Source organism: Globicephala melas, chromosome 8 (genome assembly GCF_963455315.2).
Source record: "Globicephala melas chromosome 8, mGloMel1.2, whole genome shotgun sequence".
Taxonomy (NCBI): Eukaryota; Metazoa; Chordata; class Mammalia; order Artiodactyla; family Delphinidae; genus Globicephala; species Globicephala melas.
Window position 1 is genome coordinate 8,740,260 of NC_083321.1, and position 11,769 is coordinate 8,752,028.

At 52.0% G+C, this 11,769-nt stretch overlaps 1 protein-coding gene and 1 long non-coding RNA gene across 4 annotated transcripts; one reads left to right on the forward strand and one right to left on the reverse strand.

Moving 5' to 3' along the window:
• Window positions 1–1,447: 1,447 nt before the first annotated feature.
• Window positions 1,448–8,542, reverse strand: LOC132597661 (uncharacterized). The gene is made up of 3 exons (XR_009564810.1): window positions 8,382–8,542; window positions 2,708–2,790; window positions 1,448–1,661 (listed from the first exon to the last, which is right to left on the reverse strand). It is a non-coding gene; the product is annotated as an uncharacterized lncRNA (long non-coding RNA).
• On the forward strand, window positions 7,091–11,763 carry LOC132593319 (solute carrier family 22 member 6-like). 3 transcript variants are annotated; one of them, XM_060303053.1, is made up of 7 exons: window positions 7,091–7,774; window positions 8,107–8,210; window positions 8,465–8,619; window positions 9,817–9,985; window positions 10,408–10,531; window positions 10,674–10,789; window positions 11,035–11,763. In XM_060303053.1, the coding sequence occupies exons 1-7, from the start codon at window positions 7,406–7,408 to the stop codon at window positions 11,195–11,197; spliced, it is 1,200 nt and encodes a 399-aa protein (XP_060159036.1). In that variant the 5' UTR covers window positions 7,091–7,405; the 3' UTR covers window positions 11,198–11,763. The 3 variants fall into 3 exon arrangements, with proteins under 3 accessions (XP_060159036.1, XP_060159038.1, XP_060159037.1); XM_060303055.1 differs by lacking the exons at window positions 8,107–8,210; window positions 10,408–10,531; XM_060303054.1 differs by lacking the exon at window positions 8,107–8,210 and having other exon boundaries at window positions 10,674–11,176.
• Window positions 11,764–11,769: the final 6 nt, after the last annotated feature.

An 11,769-nucleotide genomic window follows, 5' to 3' on the forward strand; every position in this document is an offset into this window, starting at 1 on the left:
TCAGCGGCCACGGCTCACAGGCCCAGCCACTCCACGGCATGTGGGATCTTCCCGGACTGGGGCACGAACCCGTGTCCCCTGCATTGGCAGGTGGACTCTCAACCACTGCGCCACCAGGGAAGCCCTCTCTTCTTTTAAGGGCACTAATCCCATCATGAGGGCCCCACCCTCATGACCTCATCTAACTCTAATTACCTCCCAAAGGCCCCACCTCCTAGTACCATCACATTGGGTGTTACAATGCAGTCTATAGCAAGCCCTGTCCTTGGAAATACCACATGTGTATCTATATGTCCCATCATGTGTGTGAGCACTTGACTAGATAAGCCCAGAGTGGCTGCAGACAGAAGCCAGGGCTCCTCCAATCCCGACCTCCTTCTCCCTGCTCACCCTGAGTCTCTGATCCATGTCCCAACCCTGCGCCCGCCAGGCAGCTTTGTCTCCTATTTAACTGAGAAAACTGCAACCGTAACTGAACACTGTCGACGTCTGCCACCATGTTTCCCAAGTTTCCCCCAATCACAACAGAAAGTCCAGTCCTCCCACTGGGGCTCTGCATCCAGCCTCTCCCACCAACAGCCATCTGCCTTCTCCTTGGGTCTCTGCACTTTCCCTCTCTCCTGGCTCCTTCCCATCACCAGTTAAATAAACCCAAGTCTCTCCTATCTTAACTCAAACCAACCAACCAACCTTCCTTGGAGGCCACGTCTCCCTCCAGGGCCACACTGTCTCTTTCTCCACTTCACAGCCAAACTTCACAAAGCTCCTGTCGGCCTCCCCTGCCTCTACTCTCTAACCTCATCCAAACTGCGCTCTGGCTCCCACCCTTCTCTGAAATTGTTTTCACCAACAACACTGATCAGCCCCTGTGCCCAATCCATAGGTCACTTGTCATCCCTTGTCTTGCTTGACCTCACAGCAGATTTCGTTCTATTGGTCATGGCCTCCTTCCTTGGTTTCTGAGATGCCACGTGCTTACAGCTCCCTCCCACACTCTGGCTTCTCCTTCTCAGTATCCTTTGGGGTTTCCTGTAAAATGCTATGGTGATCGCTTTATCCTGCACCCGCACCTTCCTCAAGGCTCTACATCGCCCAGAACCTGCTAACTGAACAGCTAACATGACCCTGTGCCTCTGGTCATGACTGACTGGACCAGAGGGCACTTCAGATCCAAACCTTGTTAATCACGTGTTCCTTCCGGGCTGGAATCTGGGTCATGGAGGTTCTAGTCCATCTCTGGTTTCTTGTCCTGAGAAGGCAAGTTAGCATGAAGGTGGGCTGGCCCAGGTAAAAGTAGAGCAGAGAAAATCAGTTGCAGAGAAAGAATGAAGCAGGTGCACAGAGGGGGGAAAAAAAAAGACATAAACAGATAAACAAATGGTGAGACCATTTGCATTTATTCTTTTTTTTAAAATTTATTTTTGGCTGCTTTGGGTCTTTGTTGCTGCGTGCAGGCTTTCTCTAGTTGTGGCGAGCAGGGAATACTCATCATTGCGATGTGCGGGCTTCCCATTGCGGTAGCTTCTCTTGTTGCGGAGCATGGGTTCTAGGCATGCGGGCTTCAGTAGTTGCAGCATTCAGGCTCAGTAGTTGTGGCGCACGGGCTTAGTTGCTCTGCAGCATGTGGGATCTTCCCCGACCAGGGCTCAAACCCATGCCCCCTGCATTGGCAGGCAGATTATTAACCACTGCGCCACCAGGGAAGCCCCTGCGTTGATTCTTAATGGATTCCAGGTCCCAATTCCCGCTCAGCCCTGGATGCACTTTCTGCCCCTGGGTTCTATCAACTATTTTGACTTCTCTGAATAAACTCCTTTTTTTCAAAGATAAACTCAAGTGTTTCTGTTCCTTATAACCAAACAATTCCAAAAGCAATTCCTTTATCAGCTCTTAATGATCATCTCTCAAAACTCTTCCTAGGACCTCTTCCTCTAGGATTCTTTACCAGCACTGTCCAGTGAAAATATAATGCAAGCCACTTGTGTAATTTTAAAATTCCTAGTAACTACTAAAAAGATGAAATTAATTTTAATACTATAGTAATATTTTTATTTAACCCAATATATGTATATATTACCATTTCAACATGTAATCAATAGAAAAGTTATCAATGAGATATTTTATAGCCTTTAATTCATACTGAGTCTTCAAAATCCATATGTATTTTACCCTAACAGCATATCTCCATTAGGATTAGCTCAATTCAGGCGCCCAGTAGTAGCTAGTGGCTACCATACTGGACAATTCAGACACACAGCAGGGCTTCAGTTATCAGCCACGGAGCTAATTACTCTCAAGTCTGTATTTAGATATTTGTGAGAGAGTGCTTAATAAACGTGAACTAAATCATATTGCCCCCACGCTTCAATTTTTTGGTAACGTCCCATCGGGATGAAGTCTAAACTCTGTTACAAGGCCCATCATGATCAGGGCCCAACCTGCCCCAATGGCTTCAGTTTTTAATACCCTCTACCTTGCACCCTGAAATCTAGCCTCATTTCACTTCTTTCGGTTCCTAGACTGCAACAGCTCCTCTTATGCCTGCCCCTCATCCCTGCCCGGCACCTGACTTCTCTCCATCCCACCTCCACAACATTTGACTTAGGGTCAGCTGACAATGGGACCACCAATGTCTCCCCTTGGCTTGAGTGGGTCTCAACCTGCAGGGAGAAGAATTGGGTTCAGTGAAGAACACTGGCTCTCTCACCCCATCCCCATCTTTCAGTTGTCCAGAATCCAGGGTGGCTCCCAGGATGTCCTAGCTGTTCCTGTGCTGTATCCAGAGGTTTACTGCAAAGACACACAGGAAGGTAAGGAAAGATGCCCAGGAAAGCAGTTCCTAGTCACATGTTCAGGACTCCTGGTGACCTGGGATGCTGGTGTCAGGTTGTACTGACCGCCCCCCCCATATATGCCATTCCTCTGGCCATTCCCAACTCCCCATCTGGATTCCACCCTCTCTCCTTGTCTGCTTGTTCCTCCACAACTCCAGCTCCTCCCGCTTTCCCTATTCACTTCTCTCTGTCCCTGAACTGGCTCAGTGAATTGCCACCCAATGTGGAGCACCTCACTTGGGGGGCGTCCTCATACTGAGCCACTTCATGGGTTACTAGACTCATATCCAGCCTTTAAATGGCAGTCTCTGGATTCATTTCTAACGTATATACTACCCATTGGCCGGAATAGCCAAGCCACAAGGCATAAAGCTCACAGTCTGGCTCCTTGCTCCGAATGTTGTAGACCTGGCGGGCGCTTGGAGTCTGCCAGACCTCTCTCCAGGTCAATCATTTCAACTCACACTTAGGGCCTATGATCTGAGCAAGAGTGTTTTCTTTATCTGTAAATTATTTTATTTGAAAAGTCTCACAAAATAATCAACACCAAAATCACAGGTAGTCACACACCTTAAATCCCACTTATTTAATGGCATAAAATTATACAAAATCTGGATGTCTCAGAAAATCTGGGATATGTGATGGCTGCTAACACAGTAGAAGAAGCAATGGAATCAAGAGGCCTGAGTTCTAGATTTGCTTGCTGTGTGATCCTAGACAAATCCCTTGCCTACTCTGGGCCTCGGTCTCCTCATCTGCACAATAGAAGTTTTCACCTGTGTGATGGGGCTCATCACTAATGGCACGTGGTTCTGTGGCTCTTGGCCAGCCGGAAGCCCTCAGATTTGACCCCTTCTCGGGGAGCGTGGCTAGAACTTAAGTCCACATTCCAGTGAGCACAGGGGAGTCCAACTCTGGGTGTTTAATGACCCAGAATGTCCCTAAAGGATAGTTCCTGGCTCTACAAATCATTTGCCAAGGGAGCAATTCCATCCAGAAACGCTCCATGAGCTGAGAGGCTGGTGGGGAATCCCCTCGCTAACCAGCTAATTCCAGGAGCCAACCACAGTTCAGTCCCTAGAGTTTCCAGTTGAGCCTTTTCCAGACTTAGGCTGGCTTGGAGCTGGTCAGACACTAGGGAGGGAGCTCTTCTCCTGGGCAGGACTGGACACAGGCTCAGAGAAGAAGGGTGCTTGTAGGGGCCCACAATCTCCCCCACTGCACTTGGCACTCCACCCACTCCCCCATAAGGGCACCAAGTCCTGGCAGGAGACTGGCCCCAGAACCCCCAAGCTGTTTGTCCAGCTGTCCTCACATCCCCAGGCCACAAGGTTCTTATATACCTTGGCCTGGAAAATGTTGTCAGGCATCTGGACACCCATGGGGTCCCAGCCCAGAACCAACACAAGGTGGGAAGAGGGAAGCTGGGCTGAGTCTCATACCTCTCTGGGCCTCCCCTATTCTCTTCTGTACATATGAGGTCACATGGTCACCAAGAGCTCTTTAGCTGGGCAGTCCACACCTCCAGAGTACCAGTTAAGAACTTGGTTGGCTTTGAAGTTAGACAGAATAGGTTTGAACTAGCGTAAGACTTTATGTACCCAGGACTTCGATAGACAATATATACTCCCCCAACTTCATACACAAAAGTGTAGTTTGTGTAAACTGTGCGATGCTAACAGAGCATCTTGACTCCTTACAACAGAAGTCAGAAGTCAAACTGCTTCCTCTCAATAAGACTTGGAGATTTGTGCCCAGAAGAATTGAGAAATGCCCCTTCCCTTCACAGCCCTTGGCATCAGCTAATTTGTACAGGGCCTGGCATACCTCCTGTAAAACTATGGAACCCTAATAATCCATTGTGTTCAGACATATGCCAACATCTCTGAAGTGGGCCGGAGGAGCAATCGATGGGTGGCAGATTACAGAGAGGGACAACCAGAGACCGCAAATGGAAACACACCACGAAGGGCAAAAAAGAGTCTCATACGGTAACCCAAGCCCAGCGATCGAGTTAGAACATGGTGGGAAAGGGTGTTGGCCTGGACACAGGGAGACCAGGGTCTTGATTCAGCCACTCCAGTGGCAAAACTGGCCGGGTAGGCGCAGCTAGGGGAAGACTTGCAGCACTTTGGAGCCTGCAAGTCTGTTGTTATTCTGGGGAGGCAGAGGAGTTCTCATGTTCACCTTGCAAACATTTGCCCATTCACGTAAGCATGTGGGGATTCTTAGAAATATGTTGGTGGGAGTCATCCATCTGACTGCATCGTCCTTTGCCAAGTAGGTGTGGGATTGATCACTATACAGAAGAAGTTTGAGGACATCTTCTAGGGTAGGGTTTCTTAGCACTATTGACATTTTAGCTCCAGAAAATTCTTGGTTATGGAGGCCTGTCCTGTGCACTGTAGGATGCTGAGTAGCATCCCTGGGACTCTACCCACTAGATGCCAGTGGTACCACCACCCCCAGTGGTGACAACTAAAAATGTCTCCAGATGTCCCCTGGGGAAAAATCTCCCCCAATCGGGAATCACAGTTCTGAGGGTAAGATGTGCCTAGGCACATTTTCTCTCTAAAAATCAGTGTGATAGTGTCACCCTTTTACCAGAAACAAATAATAAGAACAGCTCATGATCACTGAGCCACAGGGCAGGAACCACCTTAAGATCTTTACCTGTATTTGTTCATTTAACCCTCCAACAATCCAATGAGGCATACACAACCGTTATCCCCATCTTGCAAACAAGAACACTGAGATACAGAAAGTTTAGCAACTTGCCCATGGCCAGCAAGTGTGGAGTGAGGATTTGGATCCAAGTAAGCTGACTCCAGAGTCCATGGTTTATATAATATACACTATGCAAAGTAAAAGCAAGAAGCTGTAATCCACTCTGTTGACCTCCCCAACCCATGATCCAACCAATCGGATCCCACAGAAACCCATCCAATCAGAGCTTGACACTGCCCTGAGCAGGAGTGAACTGGACGCAGGAACCAAACCATTGGGGAAATCAAGCAAATGTCTTAGAGTTGTGGCTAAAAGTAAAATAAGTTCATGGTCATTGGGAAGAAGGAGGAGAAGGAGGAGGAGGAGGAGGGGGAGGGGGAGGGGAGGGGAGGGGAGGGGAGGGGAGGGGAGGGGAGGGGGAGGAGGAGAAGAAGAAGGAGGGGAGGGGGAGGGGAGGGGGAGGAGGAGGAGGAGGGGAGGAGAAGGAGGAGAGGGAGAAGAAGAAAAAGGAGAAGGAGAAGAAGAAGAAGAAGGAAAAGGAGAAGGAGAAGGAGAAGAAGAGGAAAAAGGAGGAGGGGAGGGGGAGGGGGAGGAGGGGGAGGAGAAGCTATAGACAGAAGACAAGACAAAGGGAAATTTTGAATGGGGATGAGGAAGAGAGTAAAAGCTGAGATACTGGAAGACTCAGTCTACATCACATAAGATGTTGGTCTTAGGTCCCACTGCTTCAAAAGCAGCCTCTGACCTCTACTGTGTCTTCCAATTGAACAAAGCCGTGGTCCTATAAGATGTAAGCTGTCCCCAGAAGACCAAAGACCGGGGTTGCCAATTTTAGCAAATAGTACAGGATAGTGGGAAGTAGCCGCATAGCACAGGGAGATCAGCTCGGTGCTCTGTGACCGCCTGGAGGGGTGGGGTAGGGAGGGTGGGAGGGAGATGCAAGAGGGAGGGTTTATGGGGATATATGTATACATATAGCTAATTCACTGTGTGATACAGCAGAAACTAACACAACACTGTAAAGCAATTATACTCCAATAAAGATGTTAAGAAAAAAAAAAAAAAGAATACAGGAAACCCAGTTAAATTTGAATTTCAGATCAATGAATACTTTTTTAGTAGAAGTATGTCCCATGTAAATATTAGGGACATTCTTAACACTAAAGAAAAAAATTCATTTGATGATCTGAAATTCAAATTAACTGGGCAACCTGTATTTTCTCTGGCAACCCCTCCCCAAGATGGTCCCTTTGGATCCTGCCCACTAAAAGGGACAGAAGCCCCACAAGAGGCCAGCACACTTCCCAGAGCCCAATCTCCTCACTAAAAGGAAGACAAAAGGTCCCACACTTTCCCCTCCTGCCCCAGGTGCCCAGTACAATTTGCTCCCATCACCCCCACTTCAGTCCACCCTCTCTTGCCCTTTATACCCACGTGGAGAAATTCCACTGATACAAGGATACTTGGAGGGTTAATCCTTCTGATACCAAGTCACACTTTAACTCATTCCCTCCAGGCCGAGGATTAAATACTGCCCCTGTAGGGGTCAGGGCTACAGCAGACCCTGAAAGCTGAGAAACACCCCACACACTCACACCAAGTGAGGAGAGGCTGCCAAGGAAAGGGAGGGACGGAACAAGGAGAGAGAAGAAAGGAGGGGCTGCCTGGCCGGGCTGCTGTCCCCCCTACAGAGCCAGCTCAGATTCAGTTCCAGGAGCAGCTTGGCTGCGGAAGCAACAGCAGTCCCTCTCCACCAGGGAAGGGCAGCGGGCGGACCGGCACACAGACGGAGGGCCTGGGACTGGAAGTCCTCAGCCCCCAGCCTCTCGGCCAGGCCTGGCCCCATGGCCTTCAATGACCTCCTGCTGCAGGTGGGGGGCGCCGGCCGCTTCCAGCAGATCCAGGTCACTCTGGTGGTCCTCCCCCTGCTCCTGATGGCCTCCCACAACACTCTGCAGAACTTCACCGCCGCTGTCCCCACCCACCACTGCCGCCCGCCTGCCGACACCAACCTCAGCAAGGACGGGGAGCTGGACGCCTGGCTGCCCCGGGACGGGCAGGGGCGGCCCGAGTCCTGCCTCCGCTTCACCTCCCCCCAGCGGGGGCTGCCCTTTCCCAACGGCACAGAGACCAATGGCACGGGGGCCACAGAGCCCTGCACCCACGGCTGGATCTATGACAATAGCACCTTCCCTTCCACCATCGTGATGGAGGTGAGGAGACCTGGGCCCCTCTGTACACCATCCAGAGTGTGCTTTCCCCTCTGACACACACACACACACACACACACACACACACAGAGTCTCAAATTCTCCAGAGGCCAAGATGGGAAAATGGAGAAAGGGGTTCAAGATGGGGGTCTTTGTAGGAAAGGGGGAGGTGGGAGTTGTAGGGGTCAAGAAAAGTCTCTCAGCTCCTGGGGCCAAAGAGAAGAGTCAGGGGAAGAGGGTGACACAGGCCTCAGAGGACCAGCCGGAAGGAGGGCAAGGGGCTGCCCTGCAGCCCAGGCTCGCCTTGGCCTGACCCTTGCCCTCTCTCCCCACAGTGGGACCTCGTGTGTTCTCGTAGGGCCTTACGCCAGCTGGCTCAGTCCTTGTACATGGTAGGGGTGCTTCTCGGAGCCATGATATTCGGGCACCTGGCAGACAGGTCAGTCCTGGGCAGGGCCAAGGAGCCGGGCTGGGACTGGGGGCTCCTCAGCTGGGCTTGGGGGGCCTAGGTGGGAGGTTGGCATCACCAGCTGGGGCTCATCTGAGGACCTATAGCACAGCCTCATGATCAGTCAGGGGTCCTGCAAAGACCCCCACCCCAGGGACTCACCCAGGGCAAGCGCCCCTCTTCCAGCTTAGCCTGGCCCTGCTGGTCCTCAGGACCCGTGTTGCAGGTCTTCCTTCCCCCGACAGGCTGGGCCGCCGGAAGGTGCTCATCTTGAACTACCTGCAGACGGCTGTGTCAGGAACCTGCGCCGCCTTTGCTCCCAACTTCCCCGTCTACTGCGCCTTCCGGCTCCTCTCGGGCATGTCGCTGGCTGGCATTTCCCTCAACTGCATGACACTGAGTGAGGGAGGCCGGAAGGGCAGGGCAGGCCCCTACCCACTCCCTTCCGACCACCCAGCCCTGCAGCCCCTTTCCAGCCTCCTCTCCCAGCCCACCCCTCCTGCACTCAGCCTGTCCTGCCCTTCCAGCCAACATAACAGCCTTTTTCCCGGGGCTCACACCTTCCTGACCTCTCATTTAAACATGTGATTGCAAAGTCCATTGTTAGGGCCAGGTAATTCCCATCAATGACTGAAGCAGACAACAGGCCCTAGGCAGCGGTGAGGACTGTCCCTGAAAGATAGTCACATCCCTCCAGAGGGGCCACAGCCACTCAGCTCCTCCAGCCAAGAAGTCTCGGGGCTGTCAGATCTTCCCCCACCCTTTTTTATCAGTGTAAAATATCCCAATTTTTTTTAACATTTGTAATTAATTCTCATATTTTTAACATAGGGCAAGCCAGCATCATATAGACCAAACACATTTATGGACTGAGCATGGCCTATCCATGAGTCATCAGTGTGCCTCCTTGGATAAGTCACCCGCCTTCTCCCTGTTTCTCAGATGAGGAACCTGAGGCTGGGGAGAAGGGAAAGGATTTACCCAAGCCCAGAGGGGAATCTAAGGATTTGGGATTCTCCAGACTAGGGCTGGGGCAGGACACCTAGAGAATCCAGTCCCAAAGGCCAATCTAAGTCTTCAAGCCACTGCCCCAGCTGCCAAATCAGGAGCCCACAAGGAACGAAAGTGGACCTCTTCAGACAGAAGCAGAGAGGTGGTCCCACTCCCACCTCAATTCTCCAGAGGAGAGGAAAGCTACTGTCTCCTCTGCGTTGCTCTGGCCACTGAGGCTGAAATCCAGCCCAGACTGAGAAGGACCAGAGGGGCGGGTGCTGTTGAGGATGGAATGAATGGTCAGAGATGCTCTGAAGGGAAAGAGGACCCCGGCCAGGACAGTAGGTTGGAGAGGAGCAAAAACACACAGCAGGGGAGTGGAGGGGACAAGTCCTGGGGATTCCAAACCTCCCTCCCGTCCCCACCTCCATCACAAGCCCCCCACTCCCCCGCCCATGGCCCCCAACCTCGTTTGATGTATCTTCCACTGAGCTTTGGGACAGACCAAGGTTTGAACAGAGAGAGGGGTCTTGGCGGGCTCCACGGGTCTCCACCCACCTGGCACCCAGTAAGTTCCACCACTCTGTTCTAACCCTCTTTTCAGATGTGGAGTGGATGCCCATCCACACGCGGGCCTGCGTGGGCACCCTGATTGGCTATGTCTACAGCCTGGGCCAGTTTCTCCTGGCTGGTGTGGCCTATGCTGTGCCCCACTGGCGCTACCTGCAGCTGCTGGTCTCCGTGCCCTTTTTTGCCTTCTTCATCTACTCCTGGTGCGTGGGGCCCAGAGGGATGCGAGGGACAAGACTTCCCCCAGGTGTCGCCCGCAGAATCAGAGAAGGTCAAACCCAGGCCAGTGACTCAGTGTGACCAATGGGGAAACTGAGGCTCTGGGGGGAAGGACTTGCCCCAGGGTGTCTGGTTCTCTGGCTTCCCCAGCTCCCCCCAGCTCTCCAGCCTACCTGCCCTGCTCCCTATACCCAGCACCCAAGGGCTGAACTCCCGTGTTGGGGAATAAGTCATCACCAAGTTGGGCACTGCCTTATGGTCCTAGAGATTGGGGTGTGGCAAAGTCCTGGGTTCCCAATCTTACATAAAGTCCCACTGCAGACCTCTGGAAAGCCCATGCCCTACCTCCAGCCCCAGTGACTGGAACTGAAGCCACGCCAACACCCACGCTCACCCCTGCTCCCAGGTTCTTCATCGAGTCGGCCCGCTGGTACTCCTCCTCTGGGAGGCTGGACCTCACCCTGAAGGCCCTGCAAAGAGTGGCCTGGATCAATGGGAAGCGGGAAGAGGGGGCCAATCTAAGTATGGAGGTGAGACCCCTGAGACCTCCCATGACACCGCACCAGGGCTCCATCCCTAAACCCAGGACTCACAGGGCTTCTCTGAGTGAGGAGCTAGGCTGGGAGGAGCTCCTATGGAAGTCCAAGCCCTGAGCCCGGTCCATCCCGGCAGGTGCTCCGGGCCAGTCTGCAGAAGGAGCTGACCCTGGGCAAGGGCCAGGCCTCGGCCGTGGAGCTGCTGCGCTGTCCTGCCCTTCGCCGCCTCTTCCTCTGCCTCTCCATGCTGTGGTAGGCCCAGACAGACAGACTGATGGACAGACAGACAAACCAAGAGACTAAAGACTGGTTGGGGAAAGAGTGGACGCAGGGGATGGAAGAAGGGAGACAAGAGGGAGGAAGTCTGCAGACCAGCTATGAGAGGCAGGAATCTCCCACCAGAGAGAGTCTTAAAGAACCAGATGACCTCCAGCCTCAGTTTGCCTCCAATCCCCAAACTGGGCATCAATCTCTCCATATTCTTCTCCTTTTATCAGCTCTGTTCCAATATGGAAACACTTCATCGGTACTGATGGCCCGCAGAGTCAACAGAATTACATCACAAAGGCAGAGACAAGGATGGCTTGCAAAACATTGAGAGACATCACTGGCCTTGTGGTGCCTGCCAGAAACACAGGCACAGGCAAAACTCGTCTCTGAAAGTACACTCTGGCCAGGGTTGAGACCAGCCAAAAATCTTCCTTTCCCACTGCAACATCACCCATTACCCCTCTTACGTGCTACTCTCCCAACCCCATCATCATAGCAATCCCACGACAATTAAGAGAAACATGGTCAGAAGGAACAATCCTGCCAATGAATTCTTTGCTTCCAATTTGGGCTTTACTCCAGGTTGTGGGTTCTGTCCAACAACCTGAGCTTTATATTCTGGGCTCTTGACATCTTAAGCAGCACAACCACAATCCCAGGACCACGGACAGGTCCTGGAACACTCTGGCCTCTCCCAACACCTTGGCCCTAAACACATGGCTTTGGATATCCACTTGTCCTCCCTCAGTCCAGTATCAACAGATAAAATAAAGACTAAAACTGTGTAAATCCTACATGGCAACTAAGTGACGATTCCCTAATTCACTGGGGACACGATCAGAAGACTGAGAAATCTGGGGTACTGGAGGACTACCCCAATACTTAAAGTGCACACTAAATGACAGCAGAAACATTAGGCAAGGTAGATTCCAGCTTCTTGAACAGGGTAACCTGTGCAGCTC